Genomic DNA, 23,005 nt, shown 5'->3' with positions numbered 1-23,005 from the left:
AAATCTTGATGATCTTGATTATTCTTATTTCACCGAAGAAAGTATTGTCCACAATTTTGATGTACGCTACACACGATAGTTTTGATGCCTAGGTATTTCTGGTATTTAAAAATGTGATGTAGAGCACTGCATAGTTTGTCGGTTAAAAGCGTGCAATGAGTAGATTTGATTGCATTCCTGATAAAATACAATGTAATGTTAGTCGCTATTGGGTCTATAACTTTTACCAAATGCTATATAAGGTCGGAACAATAACTGCTGCACACAACAATGTTTGCTACTCTGCTGATTCTCATCTTGGCGTCGACTGACATTTTGGCCACAGACTATATACTACTGGTCGAGGATTCAGACATCTACACGCCGTGCACGGATGGTCCTCCTGGATCTGTTAGTCTCAACGAAGCCTTCGACGTAAGCGAAATGCCGGTTGAAATGGATGAAGAGGGGATTCATGTGTCCGGAAATATTACAAGTAGATGGAGTTTGCCGCGCAACTATCGAATTTCTGTACGTTTATTCGGTCCTAGCCCTTTCTGCTTTGAAGGAATAACTGTTTGGTTTTTTAGGCTAAGATGAGTGTGCTCCACTTTAACCGCGGCAACTGGGAGCCGACCGTATTTAACTCTCTAACGCCGGACTTCTGCGACGCGATGTTTAATCCGAATCTGTTTTGGTACAAATACTGGTTCAAAAATTTTGAAAACCGCGATGAGATCCAAGAGAAGTGTCTCGCTACACAGGGTGTAAGTACAGCAATCACGTTTCCGATATAACAATCGTTTCAAAATGGAGTGCTCTTTTCAGACCGTTTTGGTGTACAATCCCTTCGTTGTGGTTCCCCGACTAAATAACGTTATGGGACCCACCCTCAAAGGACGCTACAAAGTGGTTTTCCTGTTCGAAGCATTCAACGAACAGGACGAACGGCAGCCTTCATCCGTGTGCTTCGAGATCACGGGCGACGCTGAAAAAATAAAGAATTGATAGTTTGGTCTTAATTGTCATAATTGGAAATAAAAATAAAACATGTTGCTTTCAACACACAAATAACAACATGTGTGAGGGTAATAGCTTTTAAAGCAAGAGGAAACCATATAGTCGATTTTCTCGACTATCAGATACCCGTTACTCAGTGGGCGAGCGAGTACAAGCCAGTAACATAAATAAATTAATAAATATACACATATACAAATAACTCTGCAACTAGTCAAGAATTATCATATTCCCCTTTTTTGAAAATAAGCACTATATCGCAACTTGGTGTTGCTATGGAAGCAACTAAACTGATTACAAATATGAATATAATTTTAGTATATTTAGGAAATCAGATATCGGTGGATTCCTAACAATTAAATGTTATTAACAACATGGTCGACAGAGCACGACTATAGAATACCTAAATTTTAAGTTTACACGCACACCGTGAAAATACCGAATATACAAAACTTATTTTGATGACATCCGCGATAACCCACAATGTAATGTTATTCCTTAATAATGACAGCTTTTTCGCCGACTACAATACCTACATATATAACTTAAGATTTTACCACTCACGTTGTTCATTGTCGCAGCGATTGGAAAACGGATTACTATTTGCTGGTCGAGATTCCGGAGGTATAGTCGCCATGTATGATTGCCTCGCCCGGTTGGAATACCGTCTTGGAAGCCTTCGACATGGACATTATGGCTTTCGATTAGGTCGAGAACGGAATTTTATTTCTGCGAATAGAGCTTTACGAGCACTCGACCGCTTTCGGAATAAGAGTAACTTAGCTGAATAGGACTCCCATTCGAGGGCCATTTTCAGATTGATCCACTACAATTGCGGAGTAATTTGAAGCTTAATCTAGGTACTTTGTATCAGTTGCTGTATTAAATTGTAATTTATATATACAACAAAAAAACAGTTTTTAAGCCTAGAACTTTAATAAAAACTTAAACTATTAAGTTCGATAATTTCATAGATAATTTTGACTTAGATTGACTTCGTTCTGCAATGTATAATAAATATTAAAAATAAATATAAAAAAAAATAAATAATAACCTTATTAAGAACAACTAATAAAATAGTAAGGGGGACAGAGTATAAATGAACTCAGTTACAAATCCGATATTCGTGTTATACAAGGCTGTGGAACGTGCGAAGAGGATTTGCGATGACATTTGGGATTATGGACAATAATGTTAATCCATAATTGGCTCCATGAGCTTCCTATACTGTCAATGGGTATAAAAGGAGGGATCAAAGATCGCTGAACAGCAAAATGATTAGTTTTTCCGCAATCCTCGCTTTGGTCGTGAGCAGCGTGTGGGCCACGGACTATACATTGGAGTTCGAGGATTCGGACCTGTACGCGGAGTGCAGTGAAAAACTGCCAGGGGCGATTGGCCTCCGTGAAGCTTTCGATATGAGGACTGAGCTGGACATGGATGGCCTTCATTTGTCAGGCAATTGCACCACCGTCTGGGATGTACCGTCCACCAATCGCATTGCAGTAGTCCATCAGAATCATATTAAAAGACCAGAGAGTAAAGGCATCTCACTTTGCAGCTCAGGATGTCGGTTATGCATTTTGACCGCGGAACTTGGCAACCGACTGTATTTAACACGTATGCTCCAGACTTTTGTGCCGTGATGTTCGACAAGGAGCTCTCCTGGTACAAGTATTGGTTGAAATACTTGCCAACCGCAAAGAGATTAGGGAGAAGTGCATTGGAAGCAAAGGTGTAAGTTTGGTCAAATGTGTCGCTCAAATTCGATTATAGAACGCTCTTGATTTCAGACCGTCCTTGTATATAAGCCATTCATCATGAAGCCGCTTTTTCAAAACGTAATTGGACCAACTTATCGCGGTCGCGTTAAGGGGGTATTTAACTTTGAGTCGTACGACAAAAACAACGTTAGAGAACCGACATTTGTCTGCTTTGAAGTCAGGGGCCAGCTTGGGAAGATTAAACTATAAAATTGAATTGTATCACTAATATATTACATTACATTACACATGGTATTAAATAAATGCTTTCAAAAAAACATTTTTCTGTTATATTTGTAAAGGAATGGTAAACAAAAAGAATGCATTGGGATTTATAAGATTTCACCAAAATGATAAGTCAAAAATTACAACACATACATTTTTATATAATTTTTCGTATTTATCAAATTACTTTTTAAAATGATTAACGAATTTATAGCGTTCCAAAACTATTTACTTATGATTCAGGATAACATTCGACAAAAATATATCGCATGATTTGAATTTTCGTGGCCAATTCGATGATTACGCATTGAAAACTTAAAGTATTGTATGCAGTACGCCAGGAATTAAAAAAAAAACAATTGTTTCTCTCGATAATTTGTTCCTATGTAAGTTAGATTAAACTTGCGATGACATCTGGGATTATGGACGGTGTAATGTTAATCCGTAATTAGCTCTAATTAGCTCGACAATCGCTATATAAGGGCGGATCAACGATCTCTAGCCAGGCCAAAATGTTTCGAGCCCTGGTGATTCTTGTTGTGGCCCTGGCCAACACTTGGGCAACGGACTACAACGCTCTGATTGACGATGAGAGCATCTTCGTGAAGTGTTCAGAAGCCCCAGCCGGTTCCCTTGGTCCCCGCGATGGATTTAACCTCGACAATATGGTGATGAATATGGACGAAGAAGGCATCTACGTATCGGGGAATATGACCGTCAAACTTAACTTTCTGCTCTCCGATCGCATTTCCGTAAGCGTAAACAGTCCTTAACGGGAGCTGAAGGACTCACTAGGACTCAATCCCGTTTCAGGCTAGGTTCAGCGTGATGCACTATGAACGTGGTAGTTGGCAACCCACAATGTTCAACCTTCACTCCCCCAACTTTTGCGAGGTGATGTTTGACGAAGATCAATACTGGTTCAAGTATTGGTTTAAATATATTCGAAACCGAGAGGAGATCCGTGAAAAATGCTTGAAAGTGAAAGATGTGAGTATGTAGCATGTTGTGGTTATTTCAATTTGGCGAACTTTTTTTTTCAGACCGTGCTGGTGTATGAAGAGTTCTTGATGGTCCTGCACCTAGAAAATGTCAATACCTCAAACTTGCAGGGGCGCTACAAGGCTGTGATTACTCTGGAGGCTTTCGATGAACACGATGTGCGACGACCATCTTCCGTCTGTGTTGAAATAAGAGGCGACCTTGAAAGGGTTGCCTAGTTACACAATTTTGTATAACCTTAAACATATTTGTTATCATATTACCATTTAATAATCATACACTTATGCGGCAGAAAAGCACGACATTTTTGTTTTAATATATATCTATTTAGTTGCTAAAGTGTAACAAATAACATGAGACACAAGAAAAGAATTAAAGAAGAAGATTGTTATGTTCTACATTAGAATCTTTTGTAGTTTTGCTCATTTTTGGCACATACGTGGCACAAAATAACAAAATAACGGATGAAATCTGTGGAGTGCAGATTGAATCACGTTAATCACAATATAAGCACTTTTAGAGAAGTAACTACACTTAGTTATAAAGTCGACTTTGGAATTATGAAAAAAACAGTGAAGCTGTCGTAATTAAAACACTAACACTCAACACAATCAGCGTAGAAAACACAACTCACAATCGCCAAGATGAACAGAAAACACAATAAGATATCTAATGTCGGGTCCCACAGTCACGGTACCAAGGCGGAACCCAAAAAGTACTCGCCCCAGGAGTACAGGGAGAAAATTCTTAGCCTGTTTCCGCTTCCGCCGAGACCGGCACATATGTGCCACGATGCGTTCGTGAAGAAACTTCTGGAGCCCTATGTCCTAGAGACCAAAGAGGCTGTTCGAGCCGTAAAGATGACCCGTGATTCCACCGGGGAAGACTCCAGTGAGGATCCATACGAGGCGTTCCGGGCAAAGATGTACAAAACGAATTATACGGCACGGGCCACCGTATACATGGCACGGGCCACCATTTTAGCCAGGACCAGCGTCAAGTCAATCCTCAGTCCCGAGCAACGAGATTCGGCAGCCCAAACGACCCAAATGTTCAAGGTGCGCTTTGCAAACCTGATATCCGACTTTCGGAACGTGTGCATCATCTACCAGCTGCTGCAGCTGCAGGAAATCCTCAATGTGATGCGGGAGTATCCGCCAGCTGGCACCAATCCCAACGACACCATCTTCGGCTGGTCCTACAAGGAGAATCTAAAGCGATTTGAACAGCAACCGAGCACCGTCTATGTGGACATTCTGGAGAAGAACAAGCCGGAGGCCACGCTCGACGACCTTAAGTTTTATGTGGATCTGGGAGAGCTAATCGGTCTGGTACAGGCCCTCCTAGACGACGTGATCCACGACAGGGATCTCTGTGCGCCCAACGGCTTCATGGAGCTTCTTAAGTGAGTGGACGCAAAATGCATTTGCATACTTTAAGGCCTGGTCCATTCCTTAAGCATGTAAGATCTTTAACTGAGTGTTTTCCTAAAAGAGTACAAATCCCCCAGGGACACCCAAGTGGATATCGACAAGCTGATAGCTGTGCCCTACGAGACCATAATGGCCGAACACGATTCCTTACTCGAGGAGAAGGAGAAAAAGAATCGGGGGGGAAAGTTCCACAATCCAAAACTAACGGCCAAGCAGCACGCACTCAACAAGGAACGATTCCAGATCGATTGTGAGTTGTGCAATCTAATGTTCCTAAAACTTACAAAACCTTTATTCATCATGGATAGTCATGAGGCCGATCGAATCGCGCTATAAAGTGAATTGGACCCACGATGTTGTGGAACAGGGGCAATACATTGATTTCCTGCGCTGCAAGGTTTGTGCTCCGATCTTGCACATCTGATCTGATAGCCTAACCTGGTGTCTTTCAACTTTTTGTTTAGGTTCTTTCCGACGAGCTAGAAAAGATCGAAGAGCTTATGAGAACGGACTCGAGTGTGTGGAGGAGCTGCCATTTGGAGTACGTCACACTGATCGAACAGTACAAGCAGCGCATCAATAAGGTTCAGCAAGATTACGACGACGACATGGAGACGGCCGAGAATAAGTTGCAGGCGACCCTTAACAGGGTGGGCAAGTGCAAGGAAGACCTGAGGTCCTACCAGGAAAAAGTCGAGGAGTTCCATCTGAAAATAAAAGAGGTGCGAGAAAAGATTGCGCAGGAGGTGGAGAAGGAACGTGCCCGCCTTTCAGCTGTGAGTAATAGATATGAAAGTACCACATTAAACAGAAAATGGAAGTAATGGAAACAACATTTTCCCATTGATAGGCACGAGTTTCTAAACGGATGTCCCGGATATTGGCAAGGCAGAAGGAGGAGAAGAAGGCTGCCGCAAAGCAGGCAAAACTGGACAAAAAGCTGGCAAGACAAAACAAAAAATCTCAAGAATAGTATCATTCCTGCCCAAAGGATTCACGATTAAAAATCCATTGTCCCTTTTTGAAAAATACAGCAATGTTTATACATTGAAATTGGTTTTATAACTTTTCGCCTACAATAAAATTTATTAATTCCAGAAACTAAATTTGTATATAGATATATGTTGTATATAGTTCTGTAATCTGTTTAAATTTCTTTGCTTGACATAAAATAGTTGTTCTATGTAGATCAAATATCTTCCGCCCAAGTTCTGTCTGTCTCTCTGTCTTATTTTCTAACACATCGCCCTGTTTACAGCATTTTCGGTCTCACTAATCTTTAGATATACATATACAATACATAACTCTACACTAGATACATAATGTTCCATTTTGTTTTCGTTTTTGTTGTTTTTGGAAGAAATGGGGTCCATTTAGAAACTAAAACTTTATACACTTGGTTTATACACAACGAATTTAGCGCAAGAAAGCTTCAACTTAGATTAGTGATAAGAACTAACAAACTAAACAAGTTAATGGCTTAGTCTAGGTGTACATTTTAATTATAATAATCAACTCTAGTTTTGCATAATATCAAAATGAAAACCGCTCACAAAGTTAACACATAAAACACATACTTTCCTTACACATAATTTGGTTAGGGGTCTTACTAAAACTAAACATTAATTAGGCTGAGGATTACAGGATGAGGGGTATCCGAGTGGGCTGCTCCTTAATTGTTGGCGTGGGCCGTGCGCAGCTTGGCCCGCACGTTCAGATACTCGGGATTCACGTACTGCCGCTCCTCGGCGTCCTCCTGGTCCTGCTTCTGAGCCGCCGCCTCGTGCTTCTGCGCCCGCTCCATGATCACGCGCCCGAGTTCTCCTTTCAGTCCCGGAATCCCGCCGACGATGTCCGCATCCGGCGAGTGTTGCTCGGCCGCGGCATGCCGCTCCTTCTGCTTGTCGTAGGCACGTTGCAATTCCGATTTCTGGTTCAGCACGCTCTTGCCCCTGGAAAATGTAAAAACCATTGTTCATTAGATAAGCGATTTCTAGAAATATAATAGAATGTGCAGAGCTACTCACACTCTGGCATTGAACTTCAGCTCTCGGTGCAGCTCCTTGCGATCGATGTTCTCCATGCAGGGATTGATGAGCTTCTTGGGCAGGATCAGCCCATCGGAGTCCGTCTGGACGCCAGTGGGTGTGGCCGGCGGGGAGCTGGTCATGGACATCATCGTTCCGGCCGCGTTGTCAGCGTCCGCCAGACTGTGCCTGAATGCCGTATCTGAAAGATGGATGCAGACAGTTCAAAGATTAGTGAATGGGTTCGCATTCTTTCCCACTTGCTGGGTACACTGAAACAAATTGATTTCTATTCATTGTCTTCTGTATTATGGTTAACAGTCAAATTGAACCGATTCCAAATGTCCAACAGTTTGGTCTTACTTGGAATAACCTGCCCATGCTCATAATTATCTATATGTTTTCTGGGTGCCTATGATCGACGTCCCTCCGTTCCACTGTGCCAAAGTTTAATTGGCACTTGGCCTTCTCCTCACAAATCAGTTCGGGCCTTAGCCACCCAACAATGCACACAACAACCGCTCGAGAACGCAAGAAAAGCAACAAAAGACGTCTAAAGCTGCGTTGTCTTCGTCGTTTATTAAGGTTAAATATTTCTCCCCATTCATGTCATTGTCAATTTGTTATTACAAAAAAATAAATAAATAAATGAAGAAGAGCAGCGTACAACAACAGCTGTAAAACCGTAAGAAAAAATATGAGAGGCAGGGAAAAGAAACTCGATTCGATTCAAGTCAGCGGTAAAGTTCTTTACGACCGTACTATATTCCTCTTGTTCTGGTCGTACTGTTCTTTTTGTAAATCTTTTACTGAACCGTCGCCAGCGATTAACTTCTTTTGTTCACCCATCATATTAACCCACATCGCGGCGAACAAGTTAGTCGCTCGAAGCCCAAAGCCTAAACTAGATTAATAGCCGATGATAAGGGACAGAGTGGAAATAAATAAAAAGAAGTAGCGCTGAAAGGGCAATGACATGGCTGAAATGGCTTCGCGACTGAGATGAAAATCGCAATGAGTTCAGTGGCTACAATTTTCGCAAGAATGTGCTGACTGCTGCAACAGGGAACTGTGCCAAAAAGTCGCAATCAAAATGGCTTCAATTTGTGTAAATCAGAGATAATTTCCAAATGCAAATGGGACCATCCGAATATCTAATTGCATAAAGCATTGTTAATTTCAAAACATAGTCTACTGACTTTATAGGTTTCTTTTAAACATTTATCATCTGCGAAACTATTAACTTTGCTTCCCAATCATTCGGAAAGCCAAATATAAATTGGCAAACTAGTTCACACACGTCTCTACATTTCATCAAGGGTTAACCAACCTTAATTGCCATCCCCGCTTTGAGCTCGCGTTCAACAATCAATCAATCAATTTCATCAGTCATTTCAGACAATTCAACTAAATTATGGCTGATTCAAAGGAAAAACATTTAAGATTTGTACAGCAAAGCGTCGCAGACAAATCTCATGTTTGCCGCCTCTAATGGCCATGAAAACACTGGTCTTCGGTGGTCAACCTTTAACATTTTGAGGTCCGCGGGCAAAATATGACACAACCAGCTTTATCAGCGACAGCATTATGCTAATCATGATGTCCCATATGTGGCCCAATCGGAAATCGCTAGCAAATCCGTTTTGATTGATTTTCCTTCGACATCAAATACGAAACTGGAATCGCCGATGCCGAACTCTTAATTTGCATTTCCATTTATACAGCGATGTCTGCTCCGGCTTATTCTGATAGTTTGGCTCGGTTTGGCCCAATGGCAACTAAAAAGGAAATGCGGAAAAATCACGGAGGCCCGACGGGTATACAAGATTTGAATACCCCTTGTTCTAACAGAAATAGTACCACTATGAAAAGGTTTTGAACCTTAAGAAAAACCATGGCGAAATTACATATAGAACTGTTGAGATCTTAACCATTTCCCTTGAATTAGAATACCTCAAAATGGCGAGGGTATTTCAATCAGTTCCAGACAAGACTTCACTTCACTTACGATGTAAATCGCCGTACAACGAGTTTTCACTTGCGCAATCGAGTGGTTTGCCTCGCCAGACCCCCGCCTTAACCCCCTCGCGCCAAACACACACTCGGCTAGAAAATTGTGCGCAACACGCTTCCATGTGGGTTAATGAGCTGCACATGTGCTGTGGGGTTTGGGTGTGAAATTAACGCAAATGAAATAAACGGCGGGAACTCCAGAAGGGACCGAAGTCGAAGACAACCCCACAGCCCCGTGGACAGACCACTCCATCCACTCCGCTCCACCCAGGCTAATTATATGCAATTTGTTTTCACCGAATGACCGGAGCGACCCACTCTAAGCCACATAAATCAAGACAACATTGCAGCGCATTGTGGGCACAACTTATGATATGGCATAGGCCTCTGGAATTATTATCATGTGCGGTCTGGTCTCCAAGCGAAAGCTTTCTTCGAAGCGGCCTATCCGTTTAACCGGGTTAAGGGACCAACAAGCCATGACAGGCCAGTTAAAGGCAAGCCATTGTCATGGAGGGGTTAACTGGCTCAGATCGGGCGATACGCATCGCAAAGGGCAATTTCCTTTCAAAAGAAACTGAGCACTTCTCACTTCGAATTGCCTTCAAAACGTAACACTGATTTTTTATGTTTCGTATTGTTTGCATTTGCAAAGTTCCTTCCAAAACTTTATTAACTCCTGAGGTTGAAAGACAAGCTTATCAACCGTGTGTTTTCTACACTTTTACCCGTGTTCAGTGGCAGTACCTAATCATTTTACACCATCGCCGAAAGCCAAGTCGGTGGAAAAGCCAAACAAATAGAAATAGACACGATTTCACTGACTGGGAGAAGTGTGCACCTCTTTTGTCTGCCTACAAGAATGGCTTCAAACAGCGATGAATAAATGAACGAATGTGTGAATAAAAAAGCGAATGAATTATTCACGCGGCAGCCTCTTGACTTGACTCACTTTCAAAGATGGACATGCGGTTCATGATGTTACTGGAGATATTCGACGAGGGTCGCTGCATTTTGGTAATGTGCAACCTGCTCTCAAGTGGCACTTTAACTTGAACTAATATTTTTTCTATAAATATTAACACAGACTAAGCACACTTGTAGTAGTAAATATCTTGTAATTCTTATTTAGATGCAAATCACTGGAGAGTATTATCGCATTATTCCTTCAAACAGCTGAGGTGCTAAGAGTGATGCAGCTGGTCGCTAATTGTGGCTCACATCTTATAGCACAGTGACTTTCGCTTTCGTCGACGTTCTTATCAACGCAACAAACGGCTAAAAACTGCGAGCCGAGAAGGAAAATGTTGGTAACCGGACCCCTGCAATCGATTGCTGCTACTGCTGCTGCTGCTGCTGATGTTGCTGCTGCTGTTGCTGCTGCTGCAACTTTGTGCAGTGCGACGCCAACACGTAACGCGTTTGGCTCGCTATTTTAGGCTTCCTCATTTGCAGCAGCTAACCAAACACGGCAGGGTTGAAAAACGGGGTTGGGTTTGAGTTTGGGTTTGGGGCTGAAATGGGGGGTTTTCCATGCCGCCGGACTGGCTTATGCAAGTCGAACAAACGGCCAAACAACAGCTGACCCAGATATGCATTTCAGCCACGAACTAAACGGAATACTAAGAACGAAGCGTAGCCAGCGGTGAACCAAAGCCAAAACGGATTAAATCCTTCAAAAAGTGAAAGCTCGTTGTTCTCAATCAAAACCCAACCTCCAAATGCCTGCACATTCTCGTATGAGCCCTCTACAATGAAATCGTTACAAACCGACATTTTAACTAATCGAAGCTTGAAATACTCTGCATTTGAAGTCGATTTGTTTGTCCACACAGATAGTATACAAAGAGAAACGACCATCACATATCATTCAAATGAAATAAGTAGCAGATAGAGTAAGAACTTTGCTCCTTTTGGAAGAGCACATTTATAGACTACAAAGCACTGCATTGATTTGAGATACCCATCTTTTATAGCGCATTATGTCAGCTGGCAGAAGGATGTTGCATGTTGGACGTGGCATTTGGCAGTGGCAACTGGGGGTGGCAGCCTTGACCCGACGCCACAGCCTGTCTGCATAAAGGACACACATGTGTGCAGGATAACAAAGGCCCCGAAAAGAGAGTGGGAGAAAGACGGGAAAGGGCAGGGGGCTCAGCCTCCTACCGGCAGGAGCTTTTTGGAAGCTTCACTCTCTTGCTCTCTTTCTATCTTTGTACAGCCATCTCTCTCTCTCGGGGATTCTGTAGGAGCATCGGCATCCGCCTCCTCCTGGGGAAGAAAATGGAAAATCGACAGCCACGGGCGAGCGTTTTCCAGCTTCCGTTTCCTGGCCGCCTGGTGCTAATTGGCTCCATGGAGAAAATGGCCGCTCCACACACAACACAAACAAAGCGGCGGCCCCTTGGACCCGATTTCCCGCATTTTCCGACCCCTTCGTAAGATGGAAGTCTAAGACATGGACCAACTTCTTGGATGCCGCACAATCCAGAATAAAGTACCTTCGGCAGGGGAAGTTGCTGCCACTCCAGTATTTCTCCACCCGCAAAAAGAGGTAAGGTTCTTTCGCAGGATGGATGGCTCAAAGAGTGGGGCGGTGGTGGGGCCAAAGGGGCGGATCCGGGAGTCCGCCATTGAGCAACTCTAACTCAAATACTCCGCCTCAAATCAACCGGCGAGCAGCAAATGGCACAGGCTGGATGGCCGACAGGAGCAACAGGAGTCGCCAAACAGGAGCTATGACGTCAGCAACAGGATACGACAGAGACAAAATGATGAGCGAGCGAGAGAGCTGTGCAGGAGTGTTAAAAGCTGACTGCACAGAGAGAATAAGCCTTTAATTTTCGAATATTTAATAAAATTGAATAATAAAAAATATGAAATTCATAAATTATACATTCAAATAAATAAAGACATCTATGTATCTATATTAAGGAAACGTATGTACGTTATATTTGAAGTATTTTGTGTCCTGTTGAGAATGTTTTTAACAGTTTAAAAGCACTTAGAAAAACTTATTTTTCTTTGTGTGCAGAAAGCTTTTACTTGCCTTCAAAGCTTCTGTCGCGTCTGCATACCTTCTCCTGCTGTGATGTCATATATTCGTCGACCCTTGGGGAACCATCGTTCCATCTCTGTCGCTTCCATCAGGGGTTTGTGCGCAAAACATCAATAAATAGATTTCCCTGATTTTTCAACAGGATAGCAGAAGTGCCAGCAGCAGTCAGCTAACAAACAATCACAAGTCGTCGCCAACAAAACACCCCCAAGCCCCCTGATGCATAGATATTCCACGGCGGACGCGAAAGCTTTGGGTATTGTGTTTCTAGAAAGGGGCTCGTCGGCTGGCTGCGGGTTAATCAGCTGTGCGTGTAGTCAGGGGTTAAGAGGTTGCTAATTTCCACAAAGGTTTCCATATGTTGTTGGCCAAAAAAAAATAATTGGGGTTGGTTCTATCTATTTGCTTACCACAAAGTGGGTGTGTTTGCCTGCTGTAAATATTTAGAAGCAACAGAAATAGAAACAGGCCAAAACAGTTCAATAAATAAACCAGCGCAAGTGAAACTTGTGTTTTGGCTAAAAGCAAATTTGTGTATGATCGGCCGTTTTTGGAAAAAGTTTCTTTCAGCCTTGCGCTGTAGGAAAATAGTTGAACACTTCTATCGCAATCCGAAGAATGACAACTTTTAGAACAACAATACATTTATATGTTCACAACTTAAGAACCCCTACTGTTGGCCATTATTTATTCGAAATTTAGCCATAAGAAAATTGCTCAAAGAAGCGGAAAATATTAGCCTAAACTAAAAGTAATCATTTTAGTTTAGAGCAATTGCCTTTTAAGTAAGTTTGATTACTTACATACGTTGTATACTTCCTCAACCTGCCTTCCCTATTACCTTTGTCATCAGACCTATTCCTATTTTTCAGCAGTAAGCCTCGTTAAAGGCGCGTGTTAGTCATAGACATTTATATATTTACTATTTATTTGTGTTTGGCACATTGGCTTGTGTTTGTCTGGCAACAAATAGCACGCAAGGCAATTTCTATTAACCAACCGCCGGCGCCACCCCCGTTTCCTTTGAGGCCTCCCAGTCACTCGTTCGCTTGACAAAACCCCTGTTCCTCTTTGAAACATATTTTTTGTTCAATTTTAATAGCGTGTCAGAATTTATTGGCCGCGTTTAGTCGGCCGTTTGAGCCACACGCCCATTGCTAATTATCCGGCAGGTGAGTCATGAAATTAGCTAATCTGCCACGCCCCCTTCGGGCCGCCTTCTCGTTTTATATTTCTGCTTTTGTGGTCAGTCAACCCAGCGGGAGATGCAGCCACAGGAAGTCGTCCAAGTGGCCACAGGCATTCGGCAATGTAAGTCAGTCAATTCCCCAGCTGCGAAATGGCTTACCGGCTTTCACCTGCCCCGCCCCCTCACCGCCCCTCACTAAACTGTCCACTCCAGTCACTCATTCAGTCAGTCATTCATTCATTCAGTCGCTCAGCAACTAATTTTCCGCGTCGACATCGTTTGTCGTCTTGTACGCGCTTTTAATAACAATTTTCAGTTTAATTTCTTGCATTTTTTCTCTTTTAATTTTTGGTTTTTTGGCTAAGCGGCTTGACAAGTGGGCATAAATAACAAAATAAAAGAAACCGGTCAAAGCCCAGTCGAAATGTACAAGCCGAAAGCAGTTGCCATTCGTTGCGCAATGGGAAAGCCTCGAAAATAAAGGCAACGGGACTCAAAACGTTTGCTGGGAATTCGGGGTCAAAACTATGAAAAAAGCGCCCTGACTAACTCCCTGGAAAACTGACCTTTCCCTGGAACTCAGGTTGTCCCCAAGCGGCGAACGATTCCGAGAAATCGGAGTCCGGGCATTAAATGCATTTCTAAATCTAAACAGCGCTTTGCTTTATAAACAGAACAACTCAGCAGCCCCACACATGTGGCATTCCGAATTCAACATTCCGCATAAACAATAACACAAGCCATTCGACCGACCCCACACCACAGATACAATTTTTGAACAATAAACAGAAAATTTGTTTTCCCGCAAGTCGAAACGTTTATGCTTCGAGCAACTAGGAAGTGCCATAAATGGTTCGACTATAGCATACCAAGTGTGCTCAAAAACTATTAGTTGGAAAAATGGTTTAATACACATATCATTCGGTCATTTATTTAGAATATAATATATGTCATGGAAGTCTTGTAATATCCTTAATACAAATATATAAGATAAATATCCCAATTGATTAACACACCCGACATACCCCGCAAAGCAGAGAGTGCGAGGTATCAGTCAAGGGGCGCTGAGCGAGTCCATTAAAAGAATTTCGTAATCGAAATCCCGCATCGAGCCAATCAAGCTAAAATTCTGAACCCATGCCCATAGCCATGCGGGTGCAAAACGCTTATCAGTCGGAATAATAATAGCCTGGACAACTACAATAAGCGAGTGAAATAAATTTAATAAACATTTTTATGATTGTTCTTTCGAAGCTTTATGGAAATTTGTTACTAGTTGGCGTAGCTGAATAATCTCAAGCTATTTGTGGGGATATGCGATTTGGGCAAATATTTGGCCATGAATGAGCATTAAACTCAGACGTCAGTTTACATAAGAGGTTCTTTTAATCTATGGAACTCGGGATATCATAAAAACATAACATATTTGTTCGGTATGCCTTAAATGGGAACCTCCAAAGAACTAAAATGGCTAAGAGTCTAAAAAAACCATTCGATTTTATGCTTTCATTCACGAATTTTGCAAGTTTATTCTGTGTATTTTATGGATTCTAAATACGGAACACAAACATGAAATTGTTAATGGAGCGCAATAAAAATGGATGTGTTGAAAAATTCTTCGAAAATGTACATTTTTGCCGATTTTTAAATGCCGGAAAGTTGTTTTAAGTTTGAACTTTCGATGTGAATTTAAAACACTTTTTTAATTATAACTATAATGGACTAGTTACTATTCAGAAATTAAAGCATTGGCTTCTTCTTGAAGTAATTATATAATTATTAACCCAAATATCTGAATAAGGCTCTTTAAATAGCCCGTGCATTACGCTTGCTGATTTCATTCCGTACATACGTACATATTCCATCCTAAATCAGATCTCCACACGATTATGGCTACATTTATGACATAATTCAGGGGTCATTAAAAGCGAATACCTCGACTGCCGTTGGTTGAAATGCGTCATAAATGTGATAATTTCATATTCGATACGCACAAAGCAACACCTTTCCCTGGAAAATATCTTCCCAAACATCGGCGGCGGCTAATTAACAAGGCACATATGGCTTTAAATCGTAATGCATGTAAATGGGCACTACGAAAATGGCCTTGAGAGGCCGAAAACCGGCAACAAACGTGGCCCAAGCAACAAACATCAAATTAGCCAATCAAAGCAGAAAAACAAAACCATTTCACGCGCTCGCAGACAGTAATAATCATTTGGAGGCATACAACAAGAGTTTAAATAATTTATATAAGCCGCCAGACGATGAAGAAATTGCAGCACTTAACGAATAAAAATCTGCGTTTACCAACCGGCTTAAAAAAGCTAAACACAATTAAAAGCGCTAAGCGCTAAAGAGCATTCCAAGCCTTTCACTCTTTTTTCACTTTGATATCTTCCATGACCAAGCAAAATCATTTGCCTAGCCGCACTCGTAAAAAACTTCAATTGAATTTTGCATTATTTGATAACTCCATTAAGACCCCAACTGCAGCAACAACAAATCAATCAGTTGCGGAAACGGAACAAACTGCGCGAAACGAAAGAAATCGAATGGAACCAATCAGACGAAAGTAAAGCCAATTTGCATAAAAAACATGATGCCGATGCGAAGAAGGTCTATTGGGGAGGAGAAACTATAGCTGTGCGGGGCACTGATTGATATCTAAACTGAAAAATTGTCTGTTGTCAATAAAATAATTCAATTGATATGGTCAAGAAATGTATCTAAATTGAGGCATTAATATCTATTAAAGGGATCATAAAGATTAATGTTACAGAGACTGTTATATTATACTTTAATGTATTATAAACACATACTTTTTTGTTACTACCCTTTCCCATTAAAGTCATTTTTAAACACTTATCTCGAGAAGGATGACGTCAGCCGAAGGAACTCCAAAGAAATTACAATTACTTATCGTTATTATTTCTCGTTATTATTTCTCCTCGTTCTCGTTAATATACGAACGAGTATGTACACATTCCTCTCCTTAAAGACTCTTTTGTGGGGTATTTGGTTTTTTGCCCATTTCATGTATCGCATGCAACAAGTTACTCGCATTGAAATATCAAAAACATTCACAGGAAACCATCAAAATGCGCAGCGCGAAGTCGAAAATCGAACAAGGCTCTCTCAGCTGCTCTCTTCGGATATATGTATGTATATCTGTCTCAAGTGGGTGTGTGTTTTGGGGTGTTGTGCCTGTGTGTTGCCCTCTGCTCTCTGCTCCTTTCCCCATTTTCCACGCTTTCCTACAAAGGCCTCGCGTCACTGCATTTAGTGTGCTTTTTGTTGCTGTCCGAAAAGGGAGTGCGGTGGGCGTTGGGTGGTGGAAAATCAACACACACGGACACAAAAAAGAAAAGATGTACCCCACATTTCGGGGGAGTTGGGTAAAAATGCGTCACGGGGTTGCCAATGGCAGGGAGCCAAACAAATGTTGGGAAAATCATCGGGGGTGGCTCCCGAACAGTGGGCCGTGGACAGTAAACTGTCAATTACACTTGCTAGATAATTCAATTTTCTCATAAACGACCAGTGTATAATTCTCAAGTCGATGCAGATTTGCATTTGCAAATATGAGCATTTGTCAGTGTTTAATTCAATCAAAATCGCCATTTCCTAATTCATACTAACTTAAAATGAGTTATAATATTTTTTAATGTTGGTAGTCGAAACACAAAAATATTATGTCAAGTGATTATTCAAATGTATATATGATTTAAAACGTCTAATGCGATGGGAATTTTGAAAACAAAAAACAATAAGCATTTCACACTCATTTCATAAATTAGGCTTGGAATATCATCGCAGTTAGTTTTTAAGTGCAATCCTTGCCTAAACATCTTAGTTTACACATTTTGGGATTGAAACATAGTCGTAACTAGTGTTCATTTGTAACAAGGTGTCTGGCATTAAACTTGCAACTTGAAAACATGTTTAATTGGCCAACCCACAAAATCACCAGAGGGTATCCAATAGATCGACCTTGAAGCTGGCCCCCACTAGATCGTCAGACCGAATTTCGTACGGTGATCCCCATTTCCATGTTCAATGCATTTCGGCACACTGTGACTGCGACTCACACTGCGTTTGCGACTGATGACGAGATCTCCATTAACTTATGAGCTATCCGGCTACCAAACGCAGTGAGGATGGTGGAACAGCAAGATGATTCCACCGCTGTCGACGGTTTGCCGCGGTTGAAAAGTCAAAGTCAAATGCAAGACATAACACAATAAGACAATCCAGCCAAGAAAAACAAGAGCAACAACGTCCGACCAACACCAGCCATTATAATCGCAGAAAGGAAAACGAGTTTTCACTTTTATATTTTTGAGTTGCGCGGCTTCGGGTTGGGGGTATTCATTTCCAAACGCGATTCAATTGCAGTTGCTTGTTGGTTTGCTGTTGTTGTTGGTTGTCGCTTGGGCAAATTGTGGCCATAATGACGAATTGCATAAGCCGGAATCGTAATTATAATCAGTGACTACGACCGCTTCAGTTGCTCATCCGCTGCCATTGGTCATACAGTCCAGCTTGCCCAAGTGGAGTTGGAGTGCAGACAGAAGACCCAAATTAACAGTATCTGTAATTGAAGTTGATGATTGAAAGCCTTGGATATTAAGCCACCATCCTGCAGGTAGAGCTGCCCTAGACAGTCGGTTCGTTCGTTGTAGCCAGGCTTCCCAGTGACTGACCGCCTTGATGGGACCAAAAACCTGATCGAATCTCTGGCTCTCCTCTTTCTTTTCAGATAATTCGCAGGAGTTGCGGCTCTTTTCGGGGAGCCAGCTTATCGGGCTTGCGAATTACGCGCTTTTAAAAGTGCCGCACAAAACCTGACCATATAAGGAGTCGCATGGCAACCGACACAACACACAACAGCGATGGCAACCGAAACATGAGCAAAACATACACAAATGGCTATTTTCGTGAGGTAGCCAAACAACACAAAGTGCCATGATTGCGTATCAAGCACATGGCCGACGCCCCACCTCATTTTCACCCCGCCGCCCAATTATTGCCCCTCCCCCGCAGCCAGAAACTTTTCATTCATTCACCCAACGCCCGCTGCTCCCATTTTACCCTATAAGTTACGGGATATATCCACTGATCCGTAGGGTCGGCCATATTTTTGACTACATGCCAACGGCCTTTGATCGCCTTATCTTCTTCAATAAGATAAGGTTCAATTGAGATAGCCTGCCGTAATAAGAGATAACTAGGCTATCTCCTTTCTTTAAGATAACTCTATGTTTAGCAGAGAGCAACTAATGATTTTCATATCCAAGGAAATATTAAACATGTCTTGGGTTTTAATAAAATGGTATGGATTCTTGAAGTACTCTTTAGGCTTGCGTATCTTTAGTTCCTATAGAAAACTTTATGTTTACCTAATATTATGATTGAATAATAAATTTAATAGAATAAATTAGGCACTCGGAAAAGTACAATTAAATCTCCAATTATGTTTATTATCGTCATAAATAATAGCTATACTACTTTGGAAGAGTATTCATAAGGCTGGTTCAACCCATTTCCTCTGTTCTTTTTTAGTTTGATAGCCCGTTTGAGTGGCCTTGCTGGATACTTTTTTGTCGCTTTTTCGCAAATCTAATCCAAATGAAGCGAATACCAGAAATGGGAATGTGTTTTCAATTGGCATTTGCATGTTAAGCTATGTAGTTGACCTAATCGTAATTTGAGCAAAAAATGTAAAGCGCAAAAGGGAATTATCTGCTACAATGGCGATAAATGTGGAGCTTGTTTTTTCAGGAATTGTACATGGCAATGAAATTAGTTGTGTAACATAGAGTTGGATTACCCATTTCATGATGAGATCTTTAGAGCATCTGCGCGAATTTAAGTATGCAACATCTGCTGGAATGGGCTTATCCTGCATAAGTGCAAACTTCATTACAAAATTTTGATGTGTCGGGGATTTTGAGTGGTCCATCAATCAAGCCAAGATTAATAGCCGGCAATCGCGGTTGATACGATACCATACTTTTTTTTGGCGCCTGAGCTCATCAGTGACAATTTATCAATCATTAACCCAACCCAAATGGGCAACCATGTGATGAGGACGAGGGTTAACAATGCAAAGAGGACAACAAAATAAGCAGTAATTAGAAATTCATAGATAAAATCAAGTGAAATACGAAGCTCATGCTCATATGGAGACACGCCGAAAACCCACTGTATGATGAGGGGAAAAGGGACGGGGAAAAGGGTCCAACAGGGCCTGGGGATCCACACACCACATATCCCACCGTGCGAGTGAGTGGGACGGGGCGTATGGACATGCTAATCACGAACACAACGAAACGGCACGGACAAAATGGACAAAACAAAAACGAAGAAGAACGAGAACAAGAACGAAAACAGGAGAGAGCAGCCCACAAATAAAACCCGATTCGACAAAAAACCGCTGCCTGCTGCCGTTCCTCGGCGCCTGTTCAAATAAGTTTCAAATTTTGACAAATAAAACCATGGTTTTGTAATTTACGAGCATTCCGAGCTATTTTCATAATGATTGAGCCCGAGTTGAGTGGAGTGTTTGCAGTTCGCCGTTCCCGTTCTCGATTCTCGGGCTCTCGAAAACTCAACATCTCGACAACTCGGGTCGCAGTTCCCAGGGGAGTTAAAAGTACAAAATGCGAAAAACCAAATAAGGACCTCTCCTGTCTCTTATTTATTCTGCTTCTGCTTCTCCTTCTCCAGCCTCCTAGCCGTGCAATAAAACGGGATTATGTACGAGTGTGTTTTCGGTGTCTACTGTTTGTTTGTATATGCGCGGGTACAGTGGAAGTTCCCTAAGTTGTTTGTCGATGGAATGGCTTAATTATGACTGTATTAATAAGTTTAATTACATGCGTAATTAAAGCAATCACATTTACCAAGTGATGCTCGTATTAAGTATTGTTAAGTATTCCGAGTCACCCTAGACGGGGATTCACTGTGAACAGTGAGTCCTTCTCCAACCAGTTGGTAGGGACAGGAGGTCCCTCCTGCTGCAGGCTGCTCGGGTGGCGGTTGATGGAGCCTAAAGAAGCTGCAGCCGACGGACGGAATGTGTCTAGACGTTTGATTACCGGGACAGACGCAGACGCAGATGCCGCGAGGTCGTGGCACAGTGGACTTAAACCGAGCTTCGGAATGCCCCCGGTTTGGAATGCCACTTTATTGGGTTTTCGGGCTTGGCCTGACTCCAGACTCAAGCTGACATAAAGTGTTCGCTTATCAGCTCTTTTTTCGTTCCCAGGCGCCCATTGTTTATGTGCCTGATGGTTTTGTCATCGATGACACAGTGGTGTGACGGAGATAATGGGATAAGTGCGAAAATGGGTGGGTAATTAGGCTGGAAATGTATGGCACTATGTCCAAAGAAGATTCGACAATGGAATCAATAGAATCCGGTTTTTATTTCCGATAATTGAACTTCAAAGCAGTTTCGAAAAAACACACAAGAATGCAAAACAGAAAAGATTGCGCCATTGTTATTTGACTATAAACTAATATCTTTATTATAGCATCTCTCTTGTATCGTAATTTTGTAAGGGTATAGGTATAAATATATTCAAACTCCCTTTTAGGATCTTTTTGCCTGTTAAGAATCGCTAAGGGTAAAAAAAAAAACTAAAGTTAATATATTATCTGGTTTAGGGGGCTAGAAAACAATAACCATTAAAAAACAAGGATCTACGGTAGACAATCCGGTTTGGAGATTACATCATCAAGCCGGTTTATAAGCCAGGTTCAGGTCGAAATGCTCACACACTATCGGTTTAGGGTTCTCGAATCTCAAGGTAACCCGATGCTGGCCAATTCCCGTGGCAGGAAAGAAGGCACGTAATCTTGTTCAGGGTTGTTGGCAATCGGAATCTGGCATTTTTCTACCTGACTACATTCGACATTTGCGTATATTATTCGAATCGACGGTTTTTTCCCGATTTCGTCACAGTGCATTAATCAGCATTGTGTTACCCTTTGTTATATGGTGCATATTTCAAATCCATATTTCTCCATGTATAAATATATATTTAAATTGCTCAATTCCCAGCTGAGTGTTAGTAATGTGTAGGTTGACAAGGAGCTATGTTGAGTGTTGTTTATAATCAAACATTCAATATAAAGCTATTTAAAACGTAGTTAAACCATTTTTTTGCATTTATTTATGAGATTTATATCTAAAAAATATAAAATTAACTTCTGTTACTATGCCGACCATTTGGCACTTATATCAACCACTGTGCCTCTAAAATCAAGGACTCTCGATGGTTGAGCTAAATTTTTTTGCACATTTGCGGGTTTCTTTCGCACAAAGGTCAAAGGGGCGCAAATCAATCGGGGGCCTTGACTTTTGCACTTTTGGGGAATGTTTTTTACAGCAGGACATACAGCAAATCGGACGGAAGATAAAAAAGAACCAACAATAAAGATACAAGGCACAAATACCGAAAGACAAGTAACTCACCACGACGGGGGGTGTCGCCGGAGGTGAAGGTGGATAAACAGGAATTTCTGCCTGTTCTGTTTTGATTTTTCACTATCTCTCTCTTTCGCTCAGCTGCTTCTGTTTCTTCGGTTTGTTTATGTGTAATCCTTTTGTTTTTTCGCTTTTGGCGCGCAATTTTCCCTTTTTTTTTTTTGTTGTTGGTATTGTTTTAGTTGTTGCTGCTGGCCAATTTGCAATGCAATTTTTCAAAGCACGCGAAGCCGTTTTGTTGTTGCCGTTGTTATTGTTGCGTTGGCCGTGTGATTGCGGTTATAGTTGTCGTTGCGTTGTTGTTGGTTGTTGCTAGATGCTGTTGTTGCTTTTGCAACTTTTTCACAATTTGCATTTCACGTATTTTTGCAGCAGCTTCGACGACTTTGACTTTGTTGCACAAACACAGGCGGAAAAACGGACACACACTAACGAACTGAAAACAACAAAACAATCCGAGGAAGCTGCTGGCGTCTCTTTTCCTTCGATTTTTTCCCAAGATTACCAATCCGTTTTTACTGCCTGATTTAGTGTACTTTCGCGAATCTATAGTTATTTCCGCAGGGAGTCATTCAAAAACGAAATTGTAAACCAAACAATGGGTTTACATTAATATATCATCACAAAAATATATTTTTTCATGAATCCCCCAACAGCATCTCGTGTTATTTAGCGCGACAAATCGGTTTCGGACGTATACTCGTTCGCTGAGATGTTGATGCTCAGTGGTATTTAATTTGTTTTTACTCTTCATGCGAGGAACGACCGTTCGCGCACGCTGCTCAAAACGGAATGAAAACAA

General features: G+C 41.7%; 5 protein-coding genes across 7 annotated transcripts; 4 read left to right on the top strand and 1 right to left on the bottom strand.

The window, feature by feature from the left end:
- Positions 1 to 255: 255 nt before the first annotated feature.
- LOC6618200 lies at positions 256 to 1,153 on the top strand. Its single transcript, XM_032721923.1, has 3 exons — positions 256 to 510; positions 570 to 746; positions 808 to 1,153. The coding sequence occupies exons 1-3, from the start codon at positions 271 to 273 to the stop codon at positions 985 to 987; spliced, it is 597 nt and encodes a 198-aa protein (XP_032577814.1). The 5' UTR covers positions 256 to 270; the 3' UTR covers positions 988 to 1,153.
- A 1,117-nt stretch (positions 1,154 to 2,270) lies between these two features.
- LOC6618199 lies at positions 2,271 to 2,969 on the top strand. The gene is given in 4 exon segments (XM_032715509.1): positions 2,271 to 2,501; positions 2,558 to 2,684; positions 2,687 to 2,733; positions 2,790 to 2,969. Coding segments are annotated over 4 exon segments (585 nt in total).
- A 527-nt stretch (positions 2,970 to 3,496) lies between these two features.
- LOC6618198 lies at positions 3,497 to 4,256 on the top strand. Its single transcript, XM_002042437.2, has 3 exons — positions 3,497 to 3,736; positions 3,798 to 3,974; positions 4,028 to 4,256. The coding sequence occupies exons 1-3, from the start codon at positions 3,497 to 3,499 to the stop codon at positions 4,202 to 4,204; spliced, it is 594 nt and encodes a 197-aa protein (XP_002042473.1). The 3' UTR covers positions 4,205 to 4,256.
- Positions 4,257 to 4,526: 270 nt separating this feature from the next.
- LOC6618197 lies at positions 4,527 to 6,412 on the top strand. 2 transcript variants are annotated; one of them, XM_002042436.2, is made up of 5 exons: positions 4,529 to 5,391; positions 5,497 to 5,669; positions 5,728 to 5,816; positions 5,884 to 6,195; positions 6,270 to 6,412. In XM_002042436.2, the coding sequence occupies exons 1-5, from the start codon at positions 4,631 to 4,633 to the stop codon at positions 6,390 to 6,392; spliced, it is 1,458 nt and encodes a 485-aa protein (XP_002042472.1). In that variant the 5' UTR covers positions 4,529 to 4,630; the 3' UTR covers positions 6,393 to 6,412. The 2 variants fall into 2 exon arrangements, 1 of the variants encoding a protein (XP_002042472.1); XR_004362102.1 differs by lacking the exon at positions 6,270 to 6,412 and having other exon boundaries at positions 4,527 to 5,391; positions 5,481 to 5,669; positions 5,884 to 5,973.
- Positions 6,413 to 6,472: 60 nt separating this feature from the next.
- LOC6618196 (protein FAM107B) lies at positions 6,473 to 23,000 on the bottom strand. Of its 2 annotated transcripts, none has more exons than XM_032722077.1 (3): positions 22,192 to 23,000; positions 7,447 to 7,648; positions 6,473 to 7,371 (listed from the first exon to the last, which is right to left on the bottom strand). In XM_032722077.1, exons 2-3 carry the CDS (start codon positions 7,596 to 7,598, stop codon positions 7,092 to 7,094), a joined length of 432 nt encoding a protein of 143 aa, XP_032577968.1. In that variant the 5' UTR covers positions 7,599 to 7,648; positions 22,192 to 23,000; the 3' UTR covers positions 6,473 to 7,091. The 2 variants fall into 2 exon arrangements, with proteins under 2 accessions (XP_032577968.1, XP_002042471.1); XM_002042435.2 differs by lacking the exon at positions 22,192 to 23,000 and adding an exon at positions 10,412 to 10,726.
- Positions 23,001 to 23,005: the final 5 nt, after the last annotated feature.

The sequence above is a fragment of the Drosophila sechellia genome, chromosome 2L (assembly GCF_004382195.2).
Source record: "Drosophila sechellia strain sech25 chromosome 2L, ASM438219v1, whole genome shotgun sequence".
In the NCBI taxonomy this organism is placed as follows: Eukaryota; Metazoa; Arthropoda; class Insecta; order Diptera; family Drosophilidae; genus Drosophila; species Drosophila sechellia.
The sequence above is the reverse complement of the archived record's forward strand: the minus strand, read 5'-3'. Positions and strand labels throughout refer to the sequence as shown.